The 18,992-nt window shown below is 32.4% G+C and overlaps 1 protein-coding gene across 2 annotated transcripts in view; it reads left to right on the plus strand.

Moving 5' to 3' along the window:
* The window catches only part of LOC145277128 (uncharacterized), a 91,989-nt gene that overhangs the window by 53,368 nt on the left and 19,629 nt on the right, over positions 1 to 18,992 (plus strand). For both annotated transcript variants that reach the window (XM_080128771.1, XM_080128772.1), the window contains exons 14-18: positions 3,435 to 3,546; positions 5,741 to 5,788; positions 8,174 to 8,281; positions 13,255 to 13,299; positions 17,150 to 18,061. In XM_080128771.1, the coding sequence (XP_079984897.1) occupies positions 3,435 to 3,546; positions 5,741 to 5,788; positions 8,174 to 8,281; positions 13,255 to 13,299; positions 17,150 to 18,061 (1,225 nt within the window). The remainder of the gene's footprint in view (positions 1 to 3,434; positions 3,547 to 5,740; positions 5,789 to 8,173; positions 8,282 to 13,254; positions 13,300 to 17,149; positions 18,062 to 18,992) is intronic.

Consider the following 18,992-nt stretch of genomic DNA (forward strand, 5'->3'; position numbering starts at 1 on the left):
TTCACATCTATTTTGGTCATTTAATGGATATTGTTATTGCAAATCAAATTATATGTTCGCCATTTTGATTAAATAATTACATTTTTAGCTTTTTTGTGAGTATTCAATTTTTTTATGCTGAGTCATTAACCCTTTATGATCTGAATTATGTAGATGATTTAAAAAATATTTGTTAATTTTAGTTAGTTTAAAGAATAATGGGGTTTGTATTACTGTACACATAGATTCGAAAAAGTTGTCAAAAAACAAATATATAACAAATAAATGTTATCAAAGGCAAGATAAGTTACTTTTCTACCAAACTGGATATAATTTTCGTGTTTTTATTCAATTTAACATGTTTATTCAGCTCGAAAACCATACAGTGTTTAGCGATGTATTGGAAAATTCAAAATGGCGGCCGATTCTCTCTTTAACACGGTAAGTTTGGAAAAAGGTGTAATAAATAATAAACTAGACAAAATACTGTTAGAAATTCGCTCAATATATGTTACCGTGACATAACTTGACATATATTCGGTGGTTTTTAATAGTATTTTGTCTAGTTTATTATTTATAACACCTTTTCCTGAACTTACCGTGTTAACGAGAGAATCGACCGCCATTTTGAATTTCCCAATACATCGGTAAACACTGCATGTTTTTGGAGCTGAATAAACATGTTAAATTGAATAAAAACAAGAAAATTATATCCAGTTTGGTAGAAAAGTAACTTATCTTGCTTTTGATAACATTTATTTGTTATATATTTGTTTTTTGACAACTTTTTCGAATCTATGTGTACAGTAATACAAACCCGAATAATGATACTATGATTTTTTTTTAAACTGGAAAAATTATGTTCAATAGTTAAGTTACCGCTGAGAATTTTTGCATTTCATCAATTTAGCTTGATTATTATCTATAGTGCTTAAAAAGTGTGTTTATGACAACAAACAAGATCCTCCACTCTCTGAGAGAGATGGCGGCATATTGAATGTAAACAATGAACAGTTGCAATCTGGAGGTATCTGGCATCTACCCAAATACTGAACTAATATGTACAAGACATGTCTGAACTGATTCCCACTTTATTTATACCGTTATATTCATTTATTTACGACTTAACAAATTAGTTCAAGCAGGTCATAAAGGGTTAATTAATTAATGGAATTAATAAAATAATTGAATTTTTTTATCTAGTATTTATAATAAAAAATAAATATATAGTAAAATAAAAAAGAAAGTTTGCTTGAAGTATTGCTGATAAATAAGTAGGTAGGTATTTATGAAGGCTAATAGCAATGCCGAAAAGCTGGAATGTTGAAAGTATAAACAAAAATGAAACAATGACAGAATTTGGGTTATGAATCTTCAAAAAATCTATTTTTCAAAAGATCTTTCACATATCAAATCAGTAAATATGAGACTTACTGCTAAATATTGGAATAATATATAAAAAATGTGATTTTTGTCCAGAATTCCCCCTATATTAAAAGATAAAAACAAAGAAAAATCTGTATGATGAACCCATGACAAAACTAAAATATACTCTGAAGATCACCTAAATTGATCAACTAATTTTATTTTTAAATAAAAAGAATAAAAAATTCTTGTGATTATCCAAAAGCGTGGCTGTCTCATTCACAATTTTGAAAAAAAATTCAAGAAACAAAGAGAATTAATTCAACAATAATTCAAACATCCAAGGTTTATGTTGTAATGCCTATGAATTACATACAATCATAAAAACATGTTTTTCCGCTGTAAAAAAAAAAAAAAAAATACTTGATCAAATTAAGTGAAATATTTTTTTTGGAGATTTTTAGTTCAAAACGGATACATACAATATAACCTTTTTTCGATAGTTTCATTTTTTAATGTCTTGATTAAACTGTACAAGTACCAAAATAACAATGAATTTCCCATTACGTGCTTAAAAATAATTTTCTTTTTAGAAATACAACAACTTGATAAATTTACCAGAGTTTTGGAATATATTTTCGTTTCGTTACAGGTACAGATTTTTCTGTATTTTTTTTTCATAAGATGGGAAATTCTAGACAAGATCAAAATGGATTTGTTCATACTTTCTTTCACTATTCCAGTTTTTCTGCATTGCTATTATCCTTCATAAATACCTACATAGTAAAATAAAAGTCAGCTGATCAGTTCTATTCCTTACAGTGAAACAATAGAAATTGTGCTTATTCAAAGAACTGGCTCTAGAATGATTAAAAATTTACAAAGAAAAATTGAGTATAGTTTTGAAATCAGCCATTTTTTTCTTTAAATCAAGCAAACAATCAAACTCAATAAAAATAATGTTAAAAAATTTTACTGCAGTGTTTAATAAATTTTCTTGTCAGTTTCAATTATATGACTGCTCAAATAATTATGAACCATGTCATGCCATGCCAGCAGTATTCACCCTAGGCAGGTTAAACCAACTTCCTCCAAAGGAGAAAGTGTCAAGGGAATATTAAGTTCACAAGCAGTCTCTAGTTGTGTGCATATTCCGGTCAAGGGAGATTAGGACATTAGGTTTTTGTTCTTGCAGAAAGATGTTGACCTTATCCTACATACAGCATCTGGTATTCCCAAACAATTCCCCATCTAGTACTAACCAGGCTCAACATTGCTTAACTTCAGTAATCTAATGAGAACCGGTGTGTCAACATGATTATTCTATACAGCTATAATTATGAACAGATAACCGTGATTATTTTATTTGGCCTGGTGTTACCAAATCAGGCTGTCTGAAAATATTTGCTTCCTGATCTGAAATGCACCAAACATTGATGCTATTGGTTTTTTCCTTACTCTTTGCAAAACACAATCATGCCCAAAACAAAAAATGTAATTTTTCTATACAAAACAACCAAACGAAACACCAAAAAAATATTTTCCTATAAAAAATAATGGTACTTGTACAGTTTAATCAAGACATTAAAAAATGAAAATATCGAAAAAAAAGTTTAAATTGTACGTATCCGTTATGGAACGAAGTTCTCCGAAAAAAAATTTCACTTAATTTCATCAACTAGTTTTTTTTTTTTTTTACACCGAGCAAAAAGTTCGATTTTTAGGAAGAAAAGCTAGTATTAAAGATGGGGAGGGAGTGTCGGCGCTTTAACTGGAGTTATCTCCTGTGACGTTTCTAAACTCCAAACAAAAATTAAGAACAAATCCAAGATGTCTACCTTCAACACACTTTCATAAAAACGTGTTTTTCCGCTGTAAAAAAAAAAAAATACTTGATCAAATTAAGTGAAATATTTTTTTCGGAGATTTTTAGTTCAAAACAGATACATACAATATAACCTTTTTTCGATAGTTTCATTTTTTAATGTCTTGATTAAACTGTACAGGTACCAAAATAACAAACTCTGTTTTCCATAACACGGCTTAAGTAGCTAAACTTTGGTTATTTGTTTCTTTTTTTTTTTTTCTAGACCAGGTTTCACACGACTCAATCTACCATTTTTTATTAATGAAGAATGTTTGAATTTTATTCTTGAAGCAGTTCAACTTGTTGCGGAATATGGATGGCTGTTGCTTCCCCAGGTAATCAACTTTGAAATTTATTACTAATGAAGATTTTGTATCTGTTTCTTTTAAGGTAAACTATACTTCTAAGATTGGGAACTTAGTACATTTGTGGATTTTAGTCAAATACAGTCCATTTATGTTTTCTTTATGCCTTTTATCAGAACTGGTGCCAACTCAGAATAGTCCAGTATGTTTTTTATATTCGGTATTTGTAAAACCGATTATTGATGCTGGTATTACTTCGTAAGCTAAATAGTTCATGACTGTTTTCAATAAAACTTAATAAAAAAAAGATTGTGAAGAGTGTTGAAAAAAAATGCAAAAAGTGTATTTAATAAATCTTATAAAAAAAAAAGATTGCAAAGTGTTTAAAAACGTAATAAAAAAGATTACAAGAAGTGTTTTCAATAAAATCTTATAACAAAGATTGCAGAAAATATTTTTGTGGTAGTATAACTTCATGACACTGAGTTGGCTGATGGCCTTGTGATTACCACATGTTTCGACTGGTCGTTCTTTCTGTTTCCTTCCATGCCCACATTGTTTTAAGATCTGCGGAAATAAGAGATGGGTGCGGTCCAGTTGATAAAGGTTGGATTTGGTGTTGGAGAAAAAAAAGTTGCCAAGCAATCAAAAGAAATTATGAAAAGTACTTGTTATTATTAGTAACAAATATTTATTTACACAATTTTCATCAATAATTTTTAGCAAACACTACGAAGTGGAGGTGAATGTGGTTAACTGGTGGAACAAAGTTTTCTTAAAAAATCTTAACTGCAATTAGGCAGCGTCAATGATGGAGAATGCAGTGGCAATGGATTTGGTTCTTTAAGCAGCAAAAAAAAAAATGAACCAACTCGATTTTTCGCTTTGGGTATCCTCTATTTATGGGCCTGAATCCTGAATAATCAGTTCCTGATTGGTCAACCAATGGAAATTGCTGATCAATGGCTATTGTCATAACAATCACCCTGGTTTGCCTCTGATTGGTTTACATAATCGGCCAATCAGTTGCAGTCATCGAGATACAGTCCTGTGGTTGGTTGATCAATGATTTATAGCCGTCAATACCTTGTGCCAAACTTGTATTCAATTCCAGAATATGCCAACCCAAAATGTTTGCCAACTTAAAAAATTATATTTTATTGTTTATAATTTTGAAAATGACATAATTTTTGGCACCTACAGATTGTTTTGTTTTAGTGAAAGTTAGATAGCTTGCTTGGGTCACAATCTCTTTGTATTTAATGCCTGTGTTTACTACACTTGGTTCTTAAAAAATGTTGGATACTCAAAATAATTGTTATAATGTTTAAAATAAACATCATAATTTAATTATCATTTAATTAACTTTGCCAGTCAACTTTTTGACACTTAAATGAAAATGTCATGTTTTCAAGAAAACTGAATAAATAATAAATTGCAAAAAGCGTTTTCAATAAAGCTTAACCCTCTAGGACCTGAACATATTAATACTTGAACAAAAATTCTGAAATTTTAAATTATAGATTTTATTGGATCAAGAATCATGAATCCGAAACAAAAAAAAAAGTGAATTCATTTAAAAACTTAAAGTTATGAAATGTGGCATCTGTCACCTTGGGCTCTAATCTTCCTGGTTAGAATTGTGCCATATATGGCACGGGCGGCCCTAGAGGGTTAAAATTGTGCCAGTCATGCAGAGGTGAGTGACAGAAATAAGAAAAATAACATTGGAACGATAGTGGTTGTAGCCAGATGAGTGATTTTTGTGAAATTTTGGTAGTGAGAAGGCTATAGATTGAAGCTCAAACGAGTACCTGCTATGAAAATAACGATAGAGCAGAGACCGATTTACATTTCTTCTGTGGGAAATAGTTTCAGGGAGGAGAAAAAAGCATCACCTACTAGGTTTCAAAGCTGGTTTTGAACTCTTTCAAAGCAGGAGAGGGTGTTGATTCATTAGTCAATTGATTAGATGTGAGGTAATATTGTTGGGATTTAATATAAACTATTCAATTTTGATTACATGTGTCTTAATTTCTGTCTATTAATTCATTATATTACGAAATAAAAAATAAATTTTTATTAAAAAATATATTTTTATTTTGTAACGCATTCAAATATTTTTCATTCTAATAAATTTTATAATACATTTTAATACATATAATAGTTTTTTCTCTCTTTAATACATAATAAATGTTTTTTCTTTTTTTGTCTATTTTTTAAGTATATGTTTAATAAAGAAACTGGAGAATGGAGGCACAGAGATCTTCAGGTAAGTTTTGCTCTAGATTGTGGATTTTCTATTTTAGTTTTCCTAGTATCAAATATTTGGTCCTTGTCCAGAATTCTCCCTATATTAAAAAATAAAATTAAAGAAAAATCTGTATGATGTACATATCCATAACAAAACAAAAATATCAAATTCCAAAAATCATATAAATTGATCAAGTAGTTTTTTTTTTATATTTTTATATAGAAAATCATTTTTAAACAATTTTAAGTGAGTAAGGGTAAATCGTAGCCATTACACAATTGAAAACAAGCAAAAATCTCAGAAGTTCGAATTGAGTTATCTCCGTTTGTTTATCCAAAATGGCGGAGCAAGACAGTGTCCTTGCTTCCTTATAAAATTTGATTTTCATAGTTAAAAAAAAATTATTTGATCAATTTACATAATTTTTGGAATATGACATTTTCGTTCTGTCATGGATACAATTCATCATAAAGATTTTTTTTCTTAATTTTTGTTTTCTGATATAGGTAGAATTCTGGACAAGATCCAAAATTTTTTTTTTTATGCTTAACTTTCAAATATCATTATCATTGCTAAACATATAGAACCATGGGACAATGTCTCATTCTAACATCGAAAACAACTTTATTGTGAATGAAAAGTGGTAGCAAAGGAAGACATCCATGGATATGGACAATAGCAAAAAGTTAGAAAGTCCACATAGTGTTAAATAAATAACTTTTAAAACAACCTTATTGTGCCACCTTTGCTAACGTGTAAATTAAAAGGAGAAATGAAAGAGAAGCGTATTAGTAAAGGAGTACGTACAAGAGTATGTACGAAGACAAAAGGTTAGAAAGTTCACATATTGTTAAATCAATGTCCTGTCAATATGGAAGAAAGAAGAGTTCATATATGAAGAGCAAAATGAATGTCATGTTTATAAGGAAAGCAAAATTTTTATATGATAATGTTTGTTAAAGGTGTTAAAGTCAAACTCTGTATCCCTAGTTATGTGTGTGTGTTATTTTAAGTTAGTGTGCAGCTATAGTAGCCATATTCGATCCTTGGAGCTTCTTGTCAAACCCCAAGACTAGGCAGCCTGGGAAAGGGATCTGTTACATCAAAAGAGAAGTTGGAGGTTGACTCGAGCAACTTTGTTAACAATGTTGTGTCCTGACGAAGGACAGGAAGTAAATAGTGGGCTATCCCTTTTATAATCTCCTTCTTTTAATAGTATTGATAGTAAAGGAATACATCCATGATTATGGACAATAGCAAAAAATTAGTCCACGTAGTGTTAAATAAACAACATTTAAAACAACTTTATTGGGTCATCTTTGCTAATTAGAGAGAAGAATCGATATATGATGAATGTCCTATTTATAAAAAAAAGAAAAAAAAGTTCATATATGAGGGATGTGTGTCCATACACAGGTGTGCAAGTCCAGCTGTGTCAATGTGTGTATGTAAGCACTTGTGTGCGTGAGTCAGTTATAACCATGTTAGTATGATCAGGGCAGCAAGAAAAAGGGAGGCAATTCCAAAGTCTAGCAGTTCGAGGGAAGAAACTAAATAAATGAAATAAAAGAAAAATGAAAGAAAACTGTGTTAGTAAATGAATATATCCATACTCATGGATGTAAGCAAAAGATTAGAAAGTCCGGCATTGTTAAATTAATGTCCCGTCAATTAGGAAAAGAGACGAGTTTGTACATGAAGGATAGGCTGAATGCTCTGTAATGAAAAGAAGAGTTCATCTACAGATACAGGTGTTGAAGTCAGACTATGTGTAAATAGTTATGTGTGTTACATTATTAAGCTCACGTGTGTGCGATGAGAAGGTTGAAGTCTAATATGGAAGGTTTGTGGTCGATTTGGTTAATATGGATGAGTAGTGTTTCTTGTGACTAAGAAAGTGAAAATAAACAGTGTATTATTCCTTTTCTACTCTCTTGTCAGTTGCTTAACTCAGCTGCAAGATAGCCTCTGATTGGGCAAGCCAGAAAGGAAGTTGAATGCACCAGTCAGTGTTGAGCTTTATCATAGATTGAAAATCATTAATTGCTTTCTGTTGTTGTTGTTGTTGTTGTTGTTGTTGTTGTTGTTGTTGTTGTTGTTGTTGTTGTTGTTGTTGTTGTTGTTGTTGTTGTTGTTGTTGTTGTTGTTGTTGTTGTTGTTGTTGTTGTTGTTGTTGTTGTTGTTGTTGTTGTTGTTGTTGTTGTTGTTGTTGTTGTTGTTGTTGTTGTTGTTGTTGTTGTTGTTGTTGTTGTTGTTGTTGTTGTTGTTGTTGTTGTTGTTGTTGTAGTAGTAGTAGTAGTAGTACCACCACCACCACTGCTACAAATGAACAGATTGAACGAAAACATCTCAAGAATGTCTGTTTTATTCTTAATCAGTTCTATTTTTGCTTTATTTTCACAGGTGTATAAAGATCGGAAATGGCTTGGTAATATATCTTACTCTTCAGGATCAATGCAATATAAAACATCTCATGCTTCTGCTAAAGAAACTTTACCCCCAAATTACCAGGTAAAACTAATGATAAACCAAATTGGGCATTTTCATACTCTAAATAATTTATCTCATTTAAAACTGAAAAAAGGTTCATCCTGTTTTTTGTTACTCCTTATAAATTTCATTTCCTGTATTATAGTTCTCTTTGGGCACTTATGGAGTTTGAGACGATTATGTAAGGGAGATAACTCGCATCAACTAAGCAAAAATAAGCATTTCTTTTTTTTTTTTTTTCTTTTTTTTGCGAGAAATAATTTGAGATGCTAAAATAATCAATCAAACAATGGAACAATTTCAAGTAAAAAAAAAGAAAAGAAAAAAAGACTTCCACAGGAGCATAGTTCTGGAAATTGCCAAGGCAGTTTACGAAAGGGAAATTCACTAAATAAAATATTCCTTTCAAAACTGAAAAATAAATTTGCAATCATAAATATGAATCTTATTATTATTAACAAAAACCAATGAATACCTGAACTATGATCTTCACAAGTGAAAAAGTTGTGCATCTGTTGAATAAGTTACTCGAAAGATACACAACTTCATTGTTGGTTATTCAGAATCACCAACAATGAATAAGTTGTTTTTCTAATTAACCAATGATAAATGTATACCTACTTAAAAGAAAATATTCTTTTTTTTAATAAAATTTTAACTTTTTCTCTATACTTAATAATTTGTAATAAGAATTTGTTGATATCGCGAAAAAAAATATTCAATTGCAAGAACATATAAAAACGAAAATCAGTAGTTAAACTACCACTGAGAATTTTTGCGTTTCATAAACTTACCTTGATTTTTATCCATAGTGCTTGAAAAAAGTGTGTTTATGGTAACAAATGAAATCCTCCACTCTCCGAGACAGATGGCGGCATACTGAATGTAAACAATGACCAGTTGCAACATCTACCCAGATACTGAACTAATACATACAAGGCGTGTTTGAATCAATTCTCACTTTATTTATGCCATTATATTCATTTATTTATGACTGAACGAATTAATTCAACCAAGGTCATAAAGGGTTCATCTATAAAAATTTCTATTGTTTTTCGTTTTCGTTAAGTTTATGAAATGCAAAAATTCCAAAAATGCAGGTAAGTTTATGAAATGAAAAAATGAAAAAAGTTTGATTATTGAACTTTATAATGAAAGATCATTATAGTGAAATAGTATCATTGCCCTTTAAACTAACTAAAATTAACAATAAGTATTTTTAATCCTCTACATCATAATTTAAGTCATAAAGGGTTAAATAACACAAATAAAAAGAAGAAAAAGTTTTTTGGGAGTTTTTTTTTCGCAATGTCAACACAAATTCAATCATAAATACATAATTTATTTTACAATTTTTAGTTGATTTGATAATAAATCAATAAATCGTCAACTGCATCGGCAGTTATTATTATTGAAAAAGTAGATTCTTCTATCCCTTTGCATATGATTGTTTTTTTTTTTTTTTTTTTTTTTTTGGAAACTACTTCACCATTTTTCATTTTTGGTCCCCCAAGAAAGGAAAGATAGGACCTAGTAATTCACTCCCATTCATCTGTTCATCCATTTGTTTGTTTGCACTTTTCTCGATAACCATGCATTGGATGTTTTTTTAAATTTTGCACAAACATTAGTCATGATGAAGGTAAGGTAAATTTTTGCCAGAACGGATTTTCCAGGATAACTTTGGTTGCCCTTCTAAGGGAGGGGTAAAATTGCCCCAAAATTGTTTGTCCGTTCATACTTTTCTCAATAACCACACTTTGGATTTTTTAAAAATGTTGCACAAACATTAGTCATGGTGAAAGTAAATTTTTGCCAGAATCGATTTTCCATGATAACTCTAGGGGCCATTATAAGGATAAAATTGCTCCAAAATCATTCATTTCTTTGCACTTTTCTCAATAATCACGCCTTGAATTTATTTTGAAATTTTGCACAAAAATTAGTCATGGTGAAAGTAAATTTTTCACTCATGGAGGGGGATACCATATGCTCGTCTTGTTAGTTCCAGGACTATTTTCTTGTAGAGACAAGGTCTTTTGATTTTTTTATTTGAAATTGCTCAATTGTTCAATCAATTATTTTAGCGTCTCAAATTATCTCTTGCAAAAAAAATGCTCATTTTTGCTTAGTTGGTGCTAGTTATCTCCCTTTCATATTTGTTTCAAACTCCGCAAGTGCCTCTCTTTGTCTGTCTATCTGTTTGTTCAACTTTTTCTCAGAAGCTACAGGGCCGATCTGGCTGAAATTTTCTGTGTCCAGTTTTTATGATAAGGTGCAGCAAACTAAGTATTATAGTATCTGTTCGATGCACAGTTAGGAATTAATGGAGATTAGTATTTAATGCAAAAATGTGCACAAATTTAACAATATTCAACCACCAATTTAGCATATATTACTCAAGTTAATGAACTATAAATTTTGTCTGTTTTTAACGAGCTAAATAGTTTAGTTTCTTCATGTTTCTGTATGAGTTTCTGGCTTGTATGAAGTTTTGGTTCCCCGCTCGACAACACCAACCCTAACCTTGTTTCCATGGTCTTCTTCTCCTTCATCTTCTCTTGTTGTTCTAGCTATGTTGTCATCTCTCACATATTGACAGCTGTTGAGTGGGTGTGCATGGGTTCACAAGTATAAAAAAGATAAAACAAAAAATAAAACAAACTACAAAACTCCAAACTTGGACACATTCTGCAAACGTCAGTTGCACTGTGTGTATGTATGTATGTGTGTGTGTGTGTGTGTCACTATTGACTCTCTAAATACTAAGATCTATGTCATTTACTGTCAGCTCATCTTGTTCTGCTTCAAACCACTATCTCCGTTTAACTGTGTCCAACTTGTTAATTGTAACTGTCACTGTTGCTAACCCAAGATTGTCTATAAACCATTCCTGTTGTAAACTGTCAACAACTTTTTGCCACTCTTAAGTGACAGTGAACTAACTCTAACCATAATGACCTTTTTTTTTCTTCCCGCTATTGCCACAACTTGACCAACAATTCCATTCCAGCTTTCTTTTGTGCTCCTTTGTGAACAATTTTGTATACTTTTCCTCCTATTCATCAACGATATGCCAGACACCATTGGTGGTAATGTGCTGCTGTTTGTTGACGATGTCAAATTAGTGGCCTGCTGCAAGCAGATTTGTTTTCTTTGGTCGAGTCTTCAGCATGCCTGGAAATAGTCAACTGCATGGGATCTCAACCTCAACATCGGCAAATATTGCTACATTTCAGTTGGCAATCCATTGAGGTCACCACTTTCAGCTCTGCAGAAAACTCTCTGATGTTGAGACTAGAGACTTTGAGATGCTGGTTGATTCAGCCTTCAAGCTTTTGAGTCACTGCATTCAGGCTGCCAGCTAGGCAAGGAGTACCCTTTTTCTCATTAAGCCTTTCTTCACCAACCTCATACCACAGATCTTCTATGTACAAATCGCTCGTCTGACCTATGTTGGAGTATGGCATCCAGGCATCATCTGCATACCTGGTTCGTGGCATTCAGTAAGTGTAGAAGCTGATGATCGGGTCAGTGTGAGGTTTTCATGACCTTCCTTATGAGACCCATCTATGGCAGCTGAATGTTTTCTCGCTGGAGTGCCGAAGACTGTGGGGCGACCTAATTTGGGCCTATAACCTCCTTCATGGCCATTACAACCTCCCTCATGATCTTCTCTTCACTCCGGCACCCAAACATGGACTAAAAAGACACAATCTGAATTTGTTTAATTGGAGATTTTGGCTAAATTGATGCAAAGCCGCATTTTCCATCTGCATATCGGCTCCCTGGAATAGATTGCCACGAGGTTGTCATTGCAGCAACAACGGATCAGTTCAAGATGAAGTTGGACAGGTGCTGGTCAACTGTATTTCCAACCATCTAAATTCGCAGATCCCCTCCTTCCCTCCCTCTTTGTTCACTTTTTTTTTCTCTCTCTCTCTTCCCATCCCCTTCTTAATGGCAATGAAACATATGTTTTAACCTATGCTGAATAAATTGAACTGAATTGTTTTACTGATAAACCCATTTCACTCTTTTTTGTTTTTCATACTTTTTCCATTTTTTTCCTACTTCTCAACATTTAAGAGGGGCGGGGGGCACTGAGAATATCACAAACTTGAGCTTCGCTTAATGATTATAATAAATTAAAATGGCAGAACTTGGAATGAGTTGCTCAACTTTTAAAAAATGTCTGCTTTATTTGAAAAAGAAATTCAAAGTTTATTTTCTGTTCGTACATCATTGTCAATGAAGACCACGAACATCACTGGCGATGCTGTGACTTGCATGTGAAATTTCTTATCGCAAGAATTGCACAGTCTCCAACCACACCTCTCCTGAGTTTGCACTGTTTTATTCCAGTGGCAAGTAAAATTTCAGGATGACTGGAAACAATGCTGAGATAAGTGAAGAGTACATATACCACCTGCTATTTCCAAGTGGTCACCCAAGAGTGTTTTCATTAATAATTGATTTTCTACCTTATCGTTTTTCATAATTTTTGGATATGTTCATTGCTGCGACATGACAATTAAGTAAATACTATTGATTTTACTTGAATTTCAGTATTTTGATTTTCAAATTTTGCTCTAATAATGAAGAAACAATGTCAAATGAAAAAATATTTTCACAATTTATTCATTTAGATAAATTGTTTTTATTTTTCTCATTTAATTAGTTTTTTTTTTTAATTAAAGAAATGTCTAAAATTTGTGTTCAAAAAGGAAAAAAAAAATTTGAAAGGATTAAAATACATATTTTTTAATAAATTATTTCCAAATTTTTCGGGTAATTTTTGAAAAAATTTTCAAATACAATCTGATTCGTACTTTCTATGGTTTTACATGTTATGAATAACTTGGTTCTAATGCTGTATTTTTTTTTTTTTTTCAAATATTTATATATCTTTAAACATAAAATGCATATAAAAATATTATCCAAGATTTTAATATATTGGTGACATTTTCTTTTTTTTATCTTTCGTTTTCTAGAGTTGTCTTGAAAAGGCCAAGGAATTATTTAAAAAAGCTGAAAAGGTTTGTTACATTACATTAGACGAAAAACCAATTTATATTCATATATATTTTTTATATTTTGTATTTATTATCAAACGACTTCATTATAAGTAAATGAATCACTTTTAATTTGAAAGAATGGACATGACATGGATTAAGTAGTTGTAATAGCAAACAAGGTAAAGAGAAAGAACATAAAAGCATGAATTTGTGTAGACAATTTTAATATTTATATAAAATCTAGTGGGGGATATCCCGGCATTGCCGGGTGTGTGTAGGTGGTGTAGTAAGGAACCCCCCCCCCCGCTACTACCACTTTTTTTTGGGGGGGGGGGTCCTTACTACACCACCTACACACAGGTAGTGGTAGTAGCGGGGGGGGGGGGGGTCAAAACAACAGTAGGCAGCCCAAGTGGAAAGAGGTGTTGTTTAAAAAAAAAAGTGGTAGTAGGCAGGCAGGCTCGAACCTGTAAGGTGAAGGAGAAAAAAAAAAGGTTAAAAAAAGCGTGATGTCATAACAGAAGTCCCGAGTATTGAAATTAAGCGTTGTCAATCGAACCGAAACAATGACTTTGGGAAAAGATTGAGGCAAAAAGCGACCCCTTCTTGTAAAAAAAGCTGCCCAGTTGAGGGTGAAGGAATTAATGTTTTTGGCTAAGTTTTTGATATTTGTTGTCCGAAAGATTGAGCTTGAAAACATTAACGATCTGGTCAGGATCTGTCGTGTGTGTAGAAAGTTTTTAGCAGACATACAAACACATACGCACACACACATTTTGCCTTTTATATATTAGACTAGTCTGAGTGCCTGGCATTGCCCGGGTGTTTAAAGGTGTAAAAAAAAAAAAGTGGTAATTAAGCAGGCAGACTCAAACCTTCAACAGAAAGGCGGAAAAGAAAGTGAAAAAAATTTGACGTCTTACCACTACTCCATGACGCGACTGAATGTGTAAAGCATTCAAATTAAACGTAGTTAATCAAAAAGATGTCTTGCAGAAATGGTGTTGCTTTTAAACCTCCCACGAAGGTCGTTTTAAATGTGGAGGAAACCAGCTCCCCCCCCCCAAAAAAAAAGAAGGGGGCACTCTGGCAGTATCCAAATAAATAGTAATTGTCTCAGTATGAAGGGTTTCCCCTACATTGACTAAAGACCAATTACAAAACAGAAATTACCCTGGCGAAGGCCGGGAGTTTGTTTTTGAATAGTTTTGCTTTATTTATACGAAAAAGACATACAAACAGCCGACACGATGGGATGGTGAGAATTTTTAAAACTCGTTAAAAAAAAATGAAAGAGACCGTGTCCGTTTGTGAATCTGAGAAATTATATTCTAGGAAGTATAAGAAAACTTCTCCTGGAATCTAACCGATGTGAGAACTCCAACGCAAAAAGCCTTTTGTGGACATACACAAGTGCGTGTGCTCATTTTGCTTTTTCTATATTAGACTAGCAGGGGTGCCTGGCATTGCCTGGGTGTTTTGTAGGTTTAAAAGAAAACAAAAAAAAATTTTGGTAGGGAGGTAGGCTTGAACCCGAAGCCTTGAAGTGAATAGCCTGACAACTTACCACGATGCTACAAGGGCAGGGAAGTGATAACAGCTAAAATTAAACATTTAAAAAAGCAGGTGGTTAAACAAACATCAATGAGTGGTTTTCATCACGCCATAGAGAAACTGAAATCACAGAGGAGTGCAAATTTTGTAACATAAAAGTCGCTGAAATAAAATATATTTACGACCTCCTTTCATAAATCAGAGATATTATAATCTAGGGAGTATATAAAAAGTTCTAAGAAACAGTGATTCCCCCCCACAAGCTTTTCCCTCAAAAAAGCCTTTGCCAGACATACAAAAAGAATGCACACACACATTTTTGCTTTTATATTATAGACTAGCGAGGGGTACCCGGCGTTGCCCGGGTGTTTGGAGCTGTGTGTGTGGAAACTCCGAGGTGGGGGTGTGTTGTTGAAAAAAAAAAAAGTAAGTATGAGGATCAAACCCGAACCCTTGAGGCAAAGTTGTAAATTAAAGTGTGAAAAAAAAACGTGCGACGTTAACCATTGCCCCACCGCGACATGCTAACGGAAACACGTTTGAATTTATTTAATTACTTGGATTTAGCCGGTGCCCGTTTTAATGAGTTAATGAAGTCAAGTTTGACTGCGGGATTTCATTTACTGCTGAACACTTTTTTTTTCCCCCTAGATGTTATAGGAAAAAGACTAACCCACATGCGGCGAGTGACAAATGTTGAATATTTATCTTCCCGAAATCGAGCAAATTAAATAGACAGGCAAGCTTTGTTGTTAACTGTGAGATATTAAGATTTATATGTGATATAAAAAGTTTTAAAAAGTTGTGAAGCGAGTGACCGCTTCTCTGAAAAAAGCCTTTTGTAGACACACAGAAAAAGCGAACACACATACATACATTTTCGCTTTTCTATTTATAGATTATTTATAAAACTCTACCTTGTATTGAGCACTTTTTAAAAAAATATTTGTTTTAAGTCCATTTTATCAATATATTTGAACATCTTTAATTATTTATATGCATATATAATTATTTTAATACCTACAAAGACTAGTGTTTCATGCTTTTACAACCATTAGTGGACGAACTGACAATTTCTGCTGGTTGAAGGATTCGAACCTAGCTATGATTCCATTTGCAAGGAACGTTAACCCTAGGCCAGCAGGAATTTAAGGGAAGTTAACATTTATAAAGCAAAATACAGGCAAAATACTATTAAGACAGTTTATAGTGATCAAGCATTTTTTTGGTTTATTTTTGTATAAAATATATATACAATTATGATATTTAATATATTTTAGTAATTTTATAAAGTTTTATAACTTCATATGTGTTCATAGCATTAAAAATGTGTTCATAGCATTAAAAATAATTTCTTTAGTTTTAGAATATGTTAGTTTAGAAAAAAATGAACATTTTATTTTAAATCTCAATAGAAATTAATTTGGATTTTGATCCCATTTCAACGAGTGATTTTTATAGAGATAAATGGATTTTGAAAGTTCAACATCATTTGAGTTAAATTTTCAAGAGATTAGTGGTATCATTTTTGCTTCTATTTTTATCCTTTGTATTTCATGTGCGAGTTCTTAAATTAGTATATTTAATTCATTTTAAATTATAAGTCAATTTTTTTCAAACTGTATTGAAGGGATTCTTTTATAAAAATAAGTAAATCTATAAGTATAAAAGCAAAAATGTTTGTGCGTGCGTTTTCGTGTACGTCCAAGAAAGGCTTTTTTCCGAGAACTGATCGGTCGCCTCACAACTTCTTAATACTTTTTATAGTGCACCTAACTGATAATATCTTTGAGTAAACAACCGGGTCGCCTGTCTATTTAATTTGCCCGACTTTCAAAAGATAAATATTCAACAATTTTCGATTGACGCATGTGCATTAAAAGAAGCGAACAGACTCACGGTAAATAAAACACTGTCCCGCACTCAAATTTGATGTCATTAGCTCGTCAAAAACGGGCACCTGCCAAGTCGCACATTTTTTTTTTCACACTTCATTATCTTCAAGGCTTCGTTTTTTTTCTTTTAAAACAACCAACGATTTTTGTTTTCATTTACCCAAAAACACACACACCTACAAACACCCGGGCAACGCCAGGTACCCCCCCCCCCGCTAATATATAATAAAAATAAAAAATTGTTATATTTTAAACAGTTTGGCTTGATACATTATTATATATTTTTAATTTGATTGTTGTTTTATCCCAAAACCCTAAAACTGCAGTTATTTATAATCATATCTCAAAACTTTTACTCAATATTCTTATGTATTCCATCTACATAAGTTTGTATTTTTATAATTATTTATTTCCAATTACAGTTGAAATACCCTCTTCCTGATCAGCAGTTGTTGTTTTCCGATGGTACACAACATTTAAGATGGTTTCTACTTCCATCAGAGGCACAAAATTGTTTAACTGGCAACTCACCTCCTCATCTACCTCCAGAATCTCTACCATTTGTACCAAAGTCTTTTATAAATAGAGAATCGTCTTCAGTTCTCCAAAGTCTATCACAAGAAATAAGCCATGTAACAAAACAAGATAACACTCACGATAATAAAAGTAATAATAATAACAGCAGTTCTACCAAAGTTTTAGATCCAACCGAAAAAACAATGGGATTCTCAGAATCCATCCAAAATTTTCTAGAAAAAGGTTTCCAGACTAGTTTACTCGATAAACCGCCCTTAAAAGTTATAAACCATTCATGCAGCATAAAATCTATAGAAGAATCTCGCAACGTGGAAAATGTTCCCCCAAAAAGCAACAATTACGCGTTTGACAATTATCTTCTGAGATCAAATTCTCAAGCCAGGAGAAACCAGATTGTTTGGGATAAAAGATTGCTGGAGGAGTACAGCAGAAAAGTGGACTCTGCTTCTCCTGTTCATAGTCAGGACAGTCAACAACTTCAATTAGATGCAAATAATGACCCTATCCCTGCATCTCAGCCAATCATAGATGCTGATTCAGACAACCACAAAATCAATCCCAACCCATTAGAAGATGTCAGCAGTTCTAAATCACAAAGTAACCTGCTTGTTAAAGTTGCAAATATTTCAACAAATGATGTTGATTCTGGGGATAAAGAAATTGATTTGATGACAGCCAATCCAACTCCTTCTGTGTGTCCTTTCAAGCCCAAACCAAAGAAATCTGAGCTGAAAAAGTCCAAGAGAGGCAGTTTCTGGTTTTCACCCCCAAAGGAAATATTCAAACCTGTAGTAAAGGTAAGTTTGATCAAATTTCCTTTAATTAACTTGAATAAATTTTCTTGAATTATTTGCATTTTTGAGGCCTTTTTTTATTTATTTTTTTTTTTAACTCTGCCAGATTGAAAAAAATCAAGAAGTTTAATCTAAGAAAGTTAAAACATATAAAAATGATTGTATAATTGATTCATTGCAATTCAAGTGATAATTAAATGCCCATTAAATTCTCTGGCCGTTATCAGAAATGTAGAATGTAAAAATACATAACGCATTATGATGTTAAAACATTGTATGTAGGTTAAAAGATGTGTTTGAAGGCTTAACAATGCAGAAAGTGAGACAATTATCGAATACCGGATAGGTAAATTAATAATTTATAGTATTGGCATATTCAATAATTTTCAATTAAAATATTTATTTACCGGTGTGAATAGCTGTTGTACGGCACAATCACGTTGACACACCGATTCTCGCCAGATCACCAAAGTTAAGCAATGTTGAGCCTGACCAGTACCAGATGGGTGACCATTTTGGAAGGCTAGGTGCTGTATGTACCTTCTGGGAAGGTTGGGTCTGGGGCCAGCACCCTCACCCTGTGAAAAGAACTCCTCGCTACAAAAGCATCTACAAAAGTTGTAGATGGCCTATGCCCCTCCAGGGGCTCGAGGGCTATGGGATGGATGAGATGGTGAATAGCTGTATCCAGTTGTTGTTGATGGGATAAAGTTTCCGAATTTTCAGAGATATACTCACTTGTCAAAGGAAAAGAAAGAAAATACATCTAACTCTTAGGACTGCTGGTTTGATTTTAAATTGATCATTGCACTTATCAGCGGAAGTAACCTATTATTTTAATATTTTGGGATGCTGAGCTATGAATTTAAAAAATCCTGTTGGAATCAAGGGAAATAATTATTTAATTTTTATATTTCTGAGACACTGAGTTATG

This window comes from Euprymna scolopes, chromosome 1, assembly GCF_053919585.1.
Source record: "Euprymna scolopes isolate OS-2025 chromosome 1, ASM5391958v1, whole genome shotgun sequence".
Classification (NCBI taxonomy): domain Eukaryota; kingdom Metazoa; phylum Mollusca; class Cephalopoda; order Sepiida; family Sepiolidae; genus Euprymna; species Euprymna scolopes.